This window comes from Callionymus lyra, chromosome 1 (genome assembly GCF_982586985.1).
Source record: "Callionymus lyra chromosome 1, fCalLyr1.hap1.1, whole genome shotgun sequence".
In the NCBI taxonomy this organism is placed as follows: domain Eukaryota; kingdom Metazoa; phylum Chordata; class Actinopteri; order Syngnathiformes; family Callionymidae; genus Callionymus; species Callionymus lyra.
In genome coordinates this window covers 1,500,488-1,515,783 of record NC_141818.1, presented here as the reverse complement: position 1 = coordinate 1,515,783, position 15,296 = coordinate 1,500,488, and the positions used below count along the sequence as shown (strand labels likewise).

Here is a 15,296-nt window from a genome sequence, read left to right as displayed (position 1 = left end):
CTCTTCTTCTCCTCCTCCTCCTTCCTCCTTCCACCTCTTCTTCTCCTCCTCCTCCTTCCACCTCTTCTTCTCCTCCTCCTCCTTCCTCCTTCCACCTCTTCTTCTCCTCCTCCTCCTCCTTCTTCCACCTCTTCTTCTCCTCCTCCTTCCTCCTCTTCTTCTCCTCCTCCTCCTCCTCCTCTTCTTTTCCTCCCCCTCTTTCTTCCACCTCTTCTTCATCTTCTCCTCCTTCTTCCACTTCTTCTTCTTCTCCTCCTGTTCTTCTGCTCCTCCTGTTCTTCCACCTCTTCTTCCTCTTCCTCCTCCCTGTTCTTCCTCCTCCTCCTCCCTGTTCTTCCTCCTCCTCCTCCCTGTTCTTCCTCCTCCTCCTCCCTGTTCTTCCTCCTCCTCCTCCCTCTTCTTCCTCTTCCTCCTCCCTGTTCTTCCTCTTCCTCCTCCCTGTTCTTCCTCCTCCTCCTCCCTGTTCTTCCTCCTCCTCCTCCCTGTTCTTCCTCTTCCTCCTCCCTGTTCTTCCTCCTCCTCCTCCCTGTTCTTCCTCCTCCTCCTCCCTGTTCTTCCTCCTCCTCCTCCCTGTTCTTCCTCCTCCTCCTCCCTGTTCTTCCTCCTCCTCCTCCCTGTTCTTCCTCCTCCTCCTCCCTGTTCTTCCTCCTCCTCCTCCCTCTTCTTCCTCTTCCTCCTCCCTGTTCTTCCTCTTCCTCCTCCCTGTTCTTCCTCTTCCTCCTCCCTGTTCTTCCTCCTCCTCCTCCCTGTTCTTCCTCCTCCTCCTCCCTCTTCTTCCTCTTCCTCCTCCCTGTTCTTCCTCCTCCTCCTCCCTGTTCTTCCTCCTCCTCCTCCCTGTTCTTCCTCTTCCTCCTCCCTGTTCTTCCTCCTCCTCCTCCCTGTTCTTCCTCCTCCTCCTCCCTGTTCTTCCTCTTCCTCCTCCCTGTTCTTCCTCCTCCTCTTCCCTGTTCTTCCTCCTCCTCTTCCCTGTTCTTCCTCCTCCTCTTCCCTGTTCTTCCTCCTCCTCCTCCCTGTTCTTCCTCCTCCTCCTCCCTGTTCTTCCTCTTCCTCCTCCCTGTTCTTCCTCCTCCTCCTCCCTGTTCTTCCTCCTCCTCCTCCTCCTCCTCCTCCCTGTTCTTCCTCCTCCTCCTCCCTGTTCTTCCTCCTCCTCCTCCTCTGAGTGCCTGATGAATGTTCACCTCCTTCTCTCCTCCTTCAGGCCCACAAGATGGCGTGGCCCTTCCTGGAGCCTGTCGACACCAACGACGCCCCGGACTATTACAAGGTCATCAAGGAACCCATGGGTGAGTCGATTCTTCAGGGTCTTGGTGTGAGAACCTGCTTATATCTTGTTGTATTTCTATCACTTTTGTTTTTTATTTATTTTATTTAATTCAATATTTTCTATAGTTCATCATTGACTTTCTTTATTTTTATATAAATAAAAATATATATTTTTACACACTTTGATATTTTAATTCCATAATAATAATAAAATCTAAAATACATTTTCTAAATTCAATCATTTTCAATTCATAGTGGTTTTAATTCCATATAAATGTATAATCGAGTCTCAGACTAAAGCAGCAGATCTACTGATCAAACTCTCAGCCAATCATGAGACGACGTAGAATCACATGATCCAGTAGCTCTGTTGGTTTAGAGACTCTATTATAACATTTATATTGAATTAAAAAATACTGTAATATTTAAAAAATACTTTTTCATATATATTTTTGGAATGAGAATATTAAACTCTCTATATATATAAACTGTATATTATTAAATTATATTAAAAAACATTCAAACTTTAAATATAGAAATAATTATTTAAATAAATGCTTAAAAAACATTTAGATAAGAAAAAAAATATATATATATATACTGTATATATTATTAAATTATAAAATAACATTCAAACTTTAAATATATAAATAAATTCTTAAAAACAACATTTCGATAATAATATATATTTATATTTTAATATTTTTCATTAAGTTATGAAAAAAAAACATTTAAACTTAAAATATAGAAATAAATACTTAAAAAACATTTCGATAATAAAAAATATTTAAAAATATTTTATTAAGTTTTAAAGAAAACATTCAAACTTTAAATATATGATTAAATAAATAAATAAATTCTTAAACAACAATTCGATAATAAAAAATATATATTATTAAACATTTCGATAATAAAAAAAATAAGGGTGTGTGTGTGTGTGTGTGTGTGTGTGTGTGTGTGTGTGTGTGTGTGTGTGTGTGTGTGTGTGTGTGTGTGTGTGTGTGTGTGTGTGTGTGTGTGTGTGTGTGTGTGTGTGTGTGTGTGTGTGTCAGAGCTCCCTAACAGCTGATCTGCTCCACAGATCTGTCTACGATGGAACAGCGTCTCCTGAAGCACGAGTACCTGAAGCTCACAGAGTTCGTGGCCGACGTGACCAAGATCTTCGACAACTGTCGCTACTACAACTCCAGCGACTCCACCTTCTACCAGAGCGCTGAGGTGCTGGAGAACTTCTTCGTGCACAAACTCAAGGGCTTCAAGGCCAGCAGGTGAGGTCGTGGTGCGGTCGTGGTGAGGTCGTGATGAGGTCGTGGTGAGGTCGTGATGAGGTCGTGGTGAGGTCGTGATGAGGTCGTGATGATGAATTATCTCTAGTTCATCATCAAATGAATGAATGCATGTGTGTTTCTGTGTTTCTCTGTGTGTCTCTGCGTGTTTCTCTGCATGTGTGTTTCTCTGTGTGTCAGTGTATCTCTATGTGTAAATCTGTGTGTTTCTGTGTGTATATCTGTGTGTTTCTGTGTGTATATCTGTGTGTTTCTGTGTGTATATCTGTGTGTTTCTGTGTGTATATCTGTGTGTGTGTTTCTGTGTGTATATCTGTGTGTGTGCGTGTGTATATCTGTGTGTTTCTGTGTGTATATCTGTGTGTTTCTGTGTGTATATCTGTGTGTGTGTTTCTGTGTGTATATCTGTGTGTGTGTTTCTGTGTGTATATCTGTGTGTGTGCGTGTGTATATCTGTGTGTGTTTCTGTGTGTATATCTGTGTGTTTCTGTGTGTATATCTGTGTGTTTCTGTGTGTATATCTGTGTGTGTGTTTCTGTGTGTATATCTGTGTGTGTGTTTCTGTGTGTATATCTGTGTGTGTGCGTGTGTATATCTGTGTGTGTTTCTGTGTGTATATCCATATGTGTGTGTTTCTTTGTGTGTATCTCTATGTATGTATATGTGTGTGTGTGTGTGTGTGTATATCGATGTGTGTGTCTTATGTGAAGTGAATCAATCATCAACAAGTGATGACATCATTGTTCTCTCTGTCCTGCAGGTTGTGATGTCATCGTGAGGATTCTTCCATCTCTCACACACACACACACACACACACACACACACACACACACACACACACACACACACACACACACCGTCTCTACAGAAGTTGTACAGTTTATTTAACGACTCTTTGTTGATTTTAGAAACGAAGACTAGAAGGTGTCGCGACATCAAAGTATTTTCGTACTTGTGGCTCAAAACATTTAGTTCGATCTCTTTTTTGAGATTTTAATGATTGATTGTGATGATTCCAGGTGAGTCGCCACCAGGTGAGTCGCCACCAGGTGAGTCGCCACCAGGTGAGTCGCCACCGGGTGAGTCGCCACCGGGTGAGTCGCCACCGGGTGAGTCGCCACCGGGTGAGTCGCCACCAGGTGAGTCGCCACCAGGTGAGCCGCCACCAGGTGAGTCGCCACCAGGTGAGCCGCCACCAGGTGACACCTGTTGTCACGGCGACGTTTTTACCTCAGTTCTCAGATTCATCAGCAGCTGAAACTCTCTTGTACATAATCTCACTTCAACTCGCGACTCGTCTGTCGATCCTTCCTTTTTAGTCTTTTGTATCCTCTAGTGCATATTTTTGTCATATTGTAAAGTTTTAATAAAAAAACATCAATTGATCGTCGATCGTCGTCCTTCACACCAACACTCTGATCACTCTGAACACTGGTTTCCTCCCACTGACGCCTTCACTGTGTGACACAAGATCATTTAAAAGCTAATGCTAATGTAGAACCTGCTAATAAATTTCGGATTAGGGTTAGAAAGCTAATGCTAATGCCAATGTAGAACCTACTAATAAACTTTGGATTAGCGTTAGCGAGCTAATGTTTATGTCGCACCTGCTAATAAACTTCGGATTAGGGTTAGAAAGCTAATGCTAATGTAGAACCTGCTAATAAACTTCGGATTAGGGTTAGAAAGCTAATGCTAATGTAGAACCTGCTAATAAACTTCGGATTAGGGTTAGAAAGCTAATGCTAGTGCTAATGTAGAACCTGCTAATACATTTTGGATTAGGGTTAGCGAGCTAATGTTTATGTCGCACCTGCTAATAAACTTCGGATTAGGGTTAGAAAGCTAATGCTAATGTAGAACCTGCTAATAAACTTCGAATTAGGGTTAGAAAGCTAATCCTAGTGCTAATGTAGAACCTGCTAATACATTTTGGATTAGGGTTAGCGAGCTAATGTTTATGTCGCACCTGCTAATAAACTTCGGATTAGGGTTAGAAAGCTAATGCTAATGTAGAACCTGCTAATAAATTTCGGATTAGGGTTAGCAAGCTAATGCTAATGTCGCACCTTCTAATACATTTCGGAATAGGGTTAGCGAGCTAATGCTAATGTCGCACCTTCTAATTAACTCCGGATTTGGGTTAGCGAGTTAGTAGATTCTGATCCACAGACCTCAGAGCCCGAACTGGGGTGTAAGTCTGGATCAGATCACTGATGGAAGGTCTGACCATGAATAGATCTGAAAGTAAGAACCATAATTTTAAAATGATCCTGAAAGAAACTGGCAGCCAGTGAAGAGTTTGAAGGAGAAATGTGAGTTCTTCTACTAGAGCAGCCAGTGAAGAGTTTGAAGGAGAAATGTGAGTTCTTCTACTAGAGCAGCCAGTGAAGAGTTTGAAGGAGAAATGTGAGTTCTTCTACTAGAGCTGCTCAGAATTCTGAATCAACTGCAGACGAGAAGATCCTTCTTGTTAAGACATGAAAACAAACTGTTACAATAGTCCAGACGAGAAGAAACAAACACATGGATTATAAGATCCAGATCATGTTCCGACAACATTTTCCTAAGTTTAGAGATTTTTCTCAGTTGAAGGAAACAGTTTCTGGTCAGTTTTCTTCAGTGTTGAACAAGAGACATGTCTTTATCAAATACAACACCCAGGTTTCTCAGGCTCAGTTTGACAGACTGACTTAAGTCACTCAAGTACTGACTCAACCCTGAACCTTATCATCAACAATCACCAGAGTTTCAGTTTTGTCCACATTTAGCTGTAAAGTGTTTTCACTCATTGTTTGATTTCTAGCAAACAATTGACTAAGTTCAGCCTCTGGGGCTCAGTTGGGTCAAAAGAGCAGTAGAGCTGGATGTCATCAGCAAACATGTGATAAGAAACATCTGGAAATCTCTGAATGATTTTACCGAGGGGAATCAAGTACAGCAAAAAGGACCCAGAACAGAACCTTGAGGGACTCCACACAACAGATCTGCCGATTCAGACCTCATTTGATTGGCAGATACACTAAAACTGCCAGAAAGGTAAGATGAGAACCATTCTAACACAGACCCAGACAGTCTTCTTCCCTCAGTCTTCTCAGCAGGATCTGGTTCAACTGTGTCAAAGGCTGAGGACAGATCCAAGAGAACCAGAACATCATGATGTCACTGGACACCTTCAGTAAGACTGTCTCCGTAGATGTTTACGGAAGCCAGACTGAAACTTCTCATGGATGTCGCTCTGATCCAGGAACAGCTGCTCAGACACAACCTTCTCCAAGATCTTGGACAAGAAAGGGAGCTTAGAAATAGGCCTGAAATTACTGAGGTCAGTTGGGTCTAAGCCTGGTTTTTTGAGCAGAGGCTCCACAATGGCATGTTTAAATGCATTAAAAACCCCTGTGGAAAGGGAGAGGTTCACCATATTGGTAACCCAGGGGCCAATTACATCAAATACTTTGATAAAAAGCCTACAAGGAAGGACGTCATCTGAGAAAGAGGAGGGTTTCATCTTGTTCACTAGTGCCGAAATATCACCCAAAGATACAGCAGTGAAGGAGGACCAAGAGGAGGAGAGTGGCTCAGAGACAGTAGGGGTTCCAAACAAAGGGGGAGAGATTTTCTCTTTGATCAATTTAATTTTGTCAGTAAAAACCTCAACAATCATTGCTGTCAGCTTCACAGAAGACATGATTTGAGGAGCAGGAGACACGAGAGAATTAATCGTGTCAAACAACACTTTGGGGTTTTTCTTATTTGCTGCTACCAGTTTTCTGATGTAATCAGATCTGGCAGTTTCCACCATCTCATTGTAAGAAGACATCAGATCCCTGAGGTGAAGTCTGTGCACTAGAGAGCTAATGCTAATGTCGCACCTGCTAATAAATTTCGGATTAGGGTTAGCGAGCTAATGCTAATGTCGCACCTTCTAATAAACTTCGGATTAGGATTAGCGAGCTAATGCTAATGTCGCACCTATTAATAAACTTCGGATTAGGGTTACAAAGCTAATGCTAATGTAGAACCTGCTAATAAATTTTGGATTAGGGTTAGCGAGCTAACGCTAATGTGGCACCTGCTTATAAATTTCGGATTAGGGTTAGCGAGTTAATGCTAATTTAGAACCTGTTAATAAACTTCGGAAGCGCCGATGTAAAAAAAAAACTCTTAAGTTAAATTCAAAAAGTTTGACTTGTTTGGTTGATTGTTAGCATGTTGTTGCTATCAGTGTGAGTGACAGACGGATCTGATCGTTTGTTTCAGGAAACATAACAAGGACACAAAGTACAAAACCTTAGTTTATTATTCTTGTGTTATTACAGAATCAGTGCAAATTACCATAACCACGCCCACTCTGCTGTGATTGGTCAAACATGGAGATTCGTCACTGCGTGTCATCAATGGTCTCCATCTCCAAGAGACTCGTTGTATAAACAGTGTAATTACAGCTGGAGGAGGAGTGAAGCCATTATTACGTCATCATGGACTCTCGTAACCTCTTGTTCGTCCAGATTTCAGAGCAACTTTATAAAGTAACAAGTGAAGAAGAACTAGTTGTTTGTTGATGTTTGAAAATAACTTCTTAACTTATGAACAAAAATAAAAATGTCTATGTTTCACTAACATCATCAAAGCTGCCGCGAACCTTCGAGCAAGGCAGGTCCGACGTCGTGTTCCAGCCACGAGTGTTTCCACCGACGCCACGAAAGTCGACTCTTCTTCCTCTGACACCATCAGCGACACCTGCGCGAGGCCTCCAGCACCCTCTGGTGGCGGCGCTTGTTGAACCTCCTGACGTAGCTGCTGCTCCTCAACAGACCGTCGCCCGACCTCAGCTTCACACCCGACAGGAGGTCGCCGGGCAGGTGGCGCCTCCTGTGGTAGACGTGACCCATTACGATGTATCGGGTTCCTGAGGAAACAAAACTGTTTCATGAAGATAGCGGTTGAATTTTCGTTTGATGGTCAAAGATTCTAAAGCTACGAGTCTCTTGTTTCAGTCTCCGCCTCGTCTGCGTTCTCTTCTTCGCCGCTCGTGACCAGAACACTGAGCGCTTTTGTTTTCTATTTTATCTGAGCTCTGTTGGTCATGACTGGAGCTAACATGAAGCTAACATGAAGCTAACATGAAGCTAGCATTAAACTAACATGAAGCTAACATGAAGTTTATATGAAGCTAACCTGAAGCCAACATGAAGCTTACATGAGGCTAGCATTAAACTAACATGAAGCTAACCTGAAGCTAACATGAAGCTAACATGAAGCTAGCATTAAACTAACATGAAGCTAACATGAAGTTTATATGAAGCTAACCTGAAGCTAACATGAAGCTTACATGAGGCTTATATGAGGCTTATATGAAGCTAACATGAAGTTTATATGGAGCTTATATGAAGCTAACATGAAGGTAACATAAGGCTTATATGAAGCTTATATGAAGTTTATATGAAGCTAACATGAAGGTAACATGAAGTTTATATGAAGCTTATTTGTAGCTAACATGAAGCTTATATGAAGGTAACATGAAGCTTATATTAAGCTAACATGAAGGTAACATTAAGCTAACATAAGGCTTATATGAAGCTAACATGAAGGTAACATGAAGCTAACATAAGGCTTATATGAAGCTAACATGAAGCTTATATGAAGCTAACATGAAGCAAACATGAAGCTAACATGAAGCAAACATGAAGGTAACATGAAGCTAACATGAAGCTAACATGAAGCTTATATGAAGCAAACATTAAGCTAACATGAAGGTAATATGAAGCTTATATGAAGCAAACATGAAGCTAACATAAAGTTAAAATGAAGCTAACATGAAGCTAAAATGAAGGTAACATGAAGCTAACATGAAGTTAAAATGAAGCTAACATGAAGTTAAAATGAAGCTAACATGAAGCTAACATGAAGTTAAAATGAAGCTAACATGAAGCTAACATGGCCACTAGAAGTAGAAATGTTAAAACTCGCTTTAATACATAATAGACAGAAGCGCCATCTGGTGGCAACTGTTGTATCGTTAACTGTTTCACGAGTGACAGAACGAGTGGTTTTAGAAAAAGTAACAAATTAAAAAATATCAAAAGGTATAAAAGTTTAACATCTTAAAGTGAATATTTTAAAATAATTAATAAAATAATTGTTGATAAAACAACAACGACAACGACAACAACAACGACAACAACAATCACCCAGCATGATGTCGGGGCAGGGTCTGCTGCACTTGCACGTGTCCACCACCAGGAGGCGCACTTTGAAGGAGAAGCTGTCGGGGGCGACGAAGAGTCGACTCATCCTGTAGAAGCCGTCGCCGCCGACCATCATGGTGACGACGCGCACGCCTCGCCGCGGCGCCTCGATGTCGTGCACGATCCCGTTCACCGCTGGCGACCGACAACCGTTGAGCTCATGGCTGCGTTCGAAAACCTCCCGGAGAAAACTCACCGAACTCGCTGAGGCAGAAGGACTCCTGCTCGTCCTTCTCGCTCCTGCACTCGCTCAGGCAGTCCTGGTCCGGCTCTGAGGAGACATGATTGTCTTTTCAGTTCAGTCTAGAATGATTGACAGCAAACGATGATGGATTAATGACACGATCCTTAACTCTTCTGAGTCTCTAAGGCTTTTATTTTGATAGAACGTTTTATTTTATGAGCTGCGTTTCCTGTTTGTCGCTTTGTTTGTTTTTTGACCTGAGAGTTCATCGTTTCTTTGTTGGTGTATTTTGTGTCAGGAAAATATAGACACACTTAAATACTGTCATATATTATATATAAATATATATATATATATATATATTTATATTTCCTGAGACTGTATCAATATTCCAAACTCCTTTATCAATTTATTTGACGTTTTTTAATCACATTTTACTTTTGTGTATTTATATTTAAATAAAATGGGAATCAAATATTTTTTAAATTATTATTATATTCATATTCACAGTGTTTTTCTGCTACATCCTCCACAGCTAAAGGAAGAATGATGGCTGAGGACGAGAGGATACAGTGAAACCAGCAGCTTTTAAAGCTGATTTTTGGACATATTTTGGTTTGAAAACAAATGAAAGTAGTTACGACTTCAAGAGTCATGTGGTCTGAAAATACTACAACACCAGAGTCAAGTACTGGACAATACTACACATATATACTTGTTACTACACTATCACAACACCAGAGTCAAGTACTGGACAATACTACACATATATACTTGTTACTACACTATCACAACACCAGAGTCAAGTACTCCACAATACTACACATATATACTTGTTACTACACTATCACAACACCAGAGTCAAGTACTCCACAATACTACACATATATACTTGTTACTACACTATCACAACACCAGAGTCAAGTACTGGACAATACTACACATATATACTTGTTACTACACTATCACAACACCAGAGTCAAGTACTCCACAATACTACACATATATACTTGTTACTACACTATCACAACACCAGAGTCAAGTACTCCACAATACTACACATATATACTTGTTACTACACTATCACAACACCAGAGTCAAGTACTCCACAATACTACACATATATACTTGTTACTACACTATCACAACACCTGAGTCAAGTACTGGACAATACTACACATATATACTTGTTACTACACTATCACAACACCAGAGTCAAGTACTGGACAATACTACACATATATACTTGTTACTACACTATCACAACACCAGAGTCAAGTACTAGACAATACTACACATATATACTTGTTACTACACTATCACAACACCAGAGTCAAGTACTAGACAATACTACACATATATACTTGTTACTACATTATTACAACACCAGAGTCAAGTACTGGACAATACTACACATATATACTTGTTACTACACTATCACAACACCAGAGTCAAGTACTGGACAATACTACACATATATACTTGTTACTACACTATCACAACACCAGAGTCAAGTACTCCACAATACTACACATATATACTTGTTACTACACTATCACAACACCAGAGTCAAGTACTCCACAATACTACACATATATACTTGTTACTACACTATCACAACACCAGAGTCAAGTACTGGACAATACTACACATATATACTTGTTACTATACTATCACAACACCAGAGTCAAGTACTGGACAATACTACACATATATACTTGTTACTACACTATCACAACACCAGAGTCAAGTACTCCACAATACTACACATATATACTTGTTACTACACTATCACAACACCAGAGTCAAGTACTGGACAATACTACACATATATACTTGTTACTACACTATCACAACACCAGAGTCAAGTACTGGACAATACTACACATATATACTTGTTACTACACTATCACAACACCAGAGTCAAGTACTCCACAATACTACACATATATACTTGTTACTACACTATCACAACACCAGAGTCAAGTACTGGACAATACTACACATATATACTTGTTACTACACTATCACAACACCAGAGTCAAGTACTCCACAATACTACACATATATACTTGTTACTACACTATCACAACACCAGAGTCAAGTACTCCACAATACTACACATATATACTTGTTACTACACTATCACAACACCAGAGTCAAGTACTCCACAATACTACACATATATACTTGTTACTACACTATCACAACACCAGAGTCAAGTACTCCACAATACTACACATATATACTTGTTACTACACTATCACAACACCAGAGTCAAGTACTGGACAATACTACACATATATACTTGTTACTACACTATCACAACACCAGAGTCAAGTACTCCACAATACTACACATATATACTTGTTACTACACTATCACAACACCAGAGTCAAGTACTGGACAATACTACACATATATACTTGTTACTACACTATCACAACACCAGAGTCAAGTACTGGACAATACTACACATATATACTTGTTACTACACTATCACAACACCAGAGTCAAGTACTGGACAATACTACACATATATACTTGTTACTACACTATCACAACACCAGAGTCAAGTACTCCACAATACTACACATATATACTTGTTACTACACTATCACAACACCAGAGTCAAGTACTGGATAATACTACACATATATACTTGTTACTACACTATCACAACACCAGAGTCAAGTACTGGACAATACTACACATATATACTTGTTACTACACTATCACAACACCAGAGTCAAGTACTCCACAATACTACACATATATACTTGTTACTACACTATCACAACACCAGAGTCAAGTACTGGATAATACTACACATATATACTTGTTACTACACTATCACAACACCAGAGTCAAGTACTGGACAATACTACACATATATACTTGTTACTACACTATCACAACACCAGAGTCAAGTACTCCACAATACTACACATATATACTTGTTACTACACTATCACAACACCAGAGTCAAGTACTGGACAATACTACACATACAGTATATACTTACTTACTTACTATCACTATATATGGTCTCCTTATATCATGACATTAACACACTCGTGACAAACAGTGAAATGAGGTACTTGGCAGAGGTATGTGTCGTCTTTGTGCTTAAGTTTATCTAAGATCAGAATGAATCTAGATTTTTTGCTCATATTTAATTTGTTCATCATTTTCGTAGTTTCTTTAATGTTTGTGAAAACATGGTTTGATCGAGTTACTCCGTTCGATCGGAGAGAAAACACAACTAGAGAAGAAGATAAAAAAAGACTTATAATAAACTCGGGGTCAGAGGAGGTCGAGGGGTCACCAGAGGTCAAGTCTTGACGAGACTTTGATGATTTTAATCATTTTTTCTACTTCGACCAGAATTTTAATTTTAAATTGAGTTTTGTTGGATTTCGATGTAAATCACTTTGAATTTGAGCCGTTTTTACAATCAAACTAATAAAGTTGTTCCTGAACGTCATGACATCACTATAGTCACATGATCGTCTGTGTGTCGCGTGATTGGCTGAGAGTTTGATCAGCAGCTCTGAGCTCTGTTGCTTTAGTCTGATGACAGCATTTATATATTGAATTAAAACGACTGTGATTTAAAAAAGATTGAATTTATAACATTTACTTTTGAATTATTGTAATAATAATATCAAACTGTATGTGTAAAAAAATATTCATTTGAAAATATTTTCAAAATAAAGTTCTCAATTTAACATTGAATTGAATTGTTTAAAAACAGCTAAAAGTCACTCAAAAGTTAAACGACACGTCACTGTTTTTACAGAAACTTAATCATCGAAATATGATCTCGAGCCACGAGGTCGGAGGTCGTACCTCGGGTCAGGACGTCCGACCGGAACAGCGGCGCCGACGAGCGGCGGCGGTTGGCGGCGGCGAGCGAGCGACTGCTATTCCTGTTGTCGCCGGACGGCTGGTACTGACCCGAGCGACCCGGGCGGTTCTCCTCCGGGTCCAGGTACCTGTGTGCGGGGGGCGGCGGGGGGTCGTCGGGTCTGGAGGGACCCTCTGGTGGTGCGGGGCTCAGCGGGGGGTCCGGGTGGGTCCTCTGCACGGTTCTGTTGGCAGCGGTCAGTGGCGTCTTGGGAAACAAACCGGCGACCTCCGCCCGGGTCTTGTCGGCCCCCGGGGGGTCGCTCTTGTGGCTCTTGTTGTGGAGGCGCGGGGCCGGGAACAGGAGTTTGGGCCACGGCAGGGACTCTGACCCGGTTCCGCTCGTCTTCTCCAGCAGCTCGTTGACGGGCAGCGACGGATCCTTCAGCAGCAGGCGGCTCCGCTCCGAGGTCTTCTCCGGGTACTTGCCTGAAGGACGCACAGGTGTGAGGTGAGACCCCGTGACCCCGTGACCCCTGAGGAGGGAACTCACCGTGAGTGAGGCGCTGGTCCGCCCAGCAGGAGGCGAGCAGCACCAGAACCAGCGTGATCCAGACCATGGTGGACTCTCTGGTCCCAGAGACCCTCGCACGCTTTTATGCTGACGTGGGTCCAGAGAGGGACGTCCCACCAGCAGGTCCGGCCTCTGATCCAGTTTCAAACTCACTCTTCAGTTTTTTGAACATGTTTGACAGTGACTGTGGTTCAACAGCGCCACCGTGTGGTCGTGAATAGAAACGACTTCAACCTTTAGATTAAATAAAACATCAGTTAAATACAAACATGTACATGAGAGTAAACATCAGTTAAATACAAACATGTACATGAGAGTAAACATCAGTTAAATACAAACATGTACATGAGAGTAAACATCAGTTAAATACAAACATGTACATGAGAGTAAACATCAGTTAAATACAAACATGTACATGACAGTAAACATCAGTTAAATACAAACATGTACATGAGAGTAAACATCAGTTAAATACAAACATGTACATGAGAGTAAACATCAGTTAAATACAAACATGTACATGAGAGTAAACATCAGTTAAATACAAACATGTACATGACAGTAAACATCAGTTAAATACAAACATGTACATGACAGTAAACATCAGTTAAATACAAACATGTACATGAGAGTAAACATCAGTTAAATACAAACATGTACATGAGAGTAAACATCAGTTAAATACAAACATGTACATGACAGTAAACATCAGTTAAATACAAACATGTACATGAGAGTAAACATCAGTTAAATACAAACATGTACATGACAGTAAACATCAGTTAAATACAAACATGTACATGAGAGTAAACATCAGTTAAATACAAACATGTACATGACAGTAAACATCGGTTAAACACAAACATGTACATGAGAGTAAACATCAGTTAAATACAAACATGTACATGAGAGTAAACATCAGTTAAATACAAACATGTACATGAGAGTAAACATCAGTTAAACACAAACATGTACATGAGAGTAAACATCAGTTAAATACAAACATGTACATGAGAGTAAACATCAGTTAAACACAAACATGTACATGACAGTAAACATCAGTTAAATACAAACATGTACATGAGAGTAAACATCAGTTAAATACAAACATGTACATGACAGTAAACATCAGTTAAATACAAACATGTACATGAGAGTAAACATCAGTTAAACACAAACATGTACATGAGAGTAAACATCAGTTAAACACAAACATGTACATGAGAGTAAACATCAGTTAAATACAAACATGTACATGAGAGTAAACATCAGTTAAACACAAACATGTACATGAGAGTAAACATCAGTTAAATACAAACATGTACATGAGAGTAAACATCAGTTAAATACAAACATGTACATGAGAGTAAACATCAGTTAAACACAAACATGTACATGAGAGTAAACATCAGTTAAACACAAACATGTACATGAGAGTAAACATCAGTTAAACACAAACATGTACATGAGAGTAAACATCAGTTAAACACAAACATGTACATGAGAGTAAACATCAGTTAAACACAAACATGTACATGAGAGTAAACATCAGTTAAACACAAACATGTACATGAGAGTAAACATCAGTTAAATACAAACATGTACATGAGAGTAAACATCAGTTAAATACAAACATGTACATGAGAGTAAACATCAGTTAAATACAAATACTAGAAACTTGTGAATCTGATGAATGTGTGTAAAACTGAAATGTTTGAAAGTATGTTGTTTGTATTCAAAGTAAAAATGAACAGTTGAAATGATGTCATAAGATTGATGTAAAGACGTTGAAATGAACTGAAAAAGATTGTAAAGAAGGAAAAAAGAGAAGAAAAGGAAGAAGAATTCAATATTACTAATTACTAATTACTAATCATTAGTAGTAAAAGTAG

The 15,296-nt window shown here is 39.8% G+C and overlaps 2 protein-coding genes across 3 annotated transcripts in view; one reads left to right on the top strand and one right to left on the bottom strand.

Annotated features, from left to right (window-relative positions):
* The window catches only part of LOC148087348 (nucleosome-remodeling factor subunit BPTF-like), a 53,757-nt gene extending 49,818 nt beyond the window's left edge, over window positions 1–3,939 (top strand). For both annotated transcript variants that reach the window (XM_087787668.1, XM_087787659.1), the window contains exons 34-36: window positions 1,199–1,283; window positions 2,345–2,531; window positions 3,310–3,939. In XM_087787668.1, the coding sequence (XP_087643794.1) occupies window positions 1,199–1,283; window positions 2,345–2,531; window positions 3,310–3,316 (279 nt within the window). In that variant the 3' untranslated portion in view covers window positions 3,317–3,939. The remainder of the gene's footprint in view (window positions 1–1,198; window positions 1,284–2,344; window positions 2,532–3,309) is intronic.
* A 2,888-nt stretch (window positions 3,940–6,827) lies between these two features.
* LOC148087347 (UPF0450 protein C17orf58 homolog) lies at window positions 6,828–13,685 on the bottom strand. Its single transcript, XM_087792150.1, has 5 exons — window positions 13,384–13,685; window positions 12,834–13,319; window positions 8,994–9,068; window positions 8,741–8,932; window positions 6,828–7,458 (listed from the first exon to the last, which is right to left on the bottom strand). Exons 1-5 carry the CDS (start codon window positions 13,448–13,450, stop codon window positions 7,280–7,282), a joined length of 999 nt encoding a protein of 332 aa, XP_087648276.1. The 5' UTR covers window positions 13,451–13,685; the 3' UTR covers window positions 6,828–7,279.
* Between the last annotated feature and the right edge of the window lie 1,611 nt (window positions 13,686–15,296).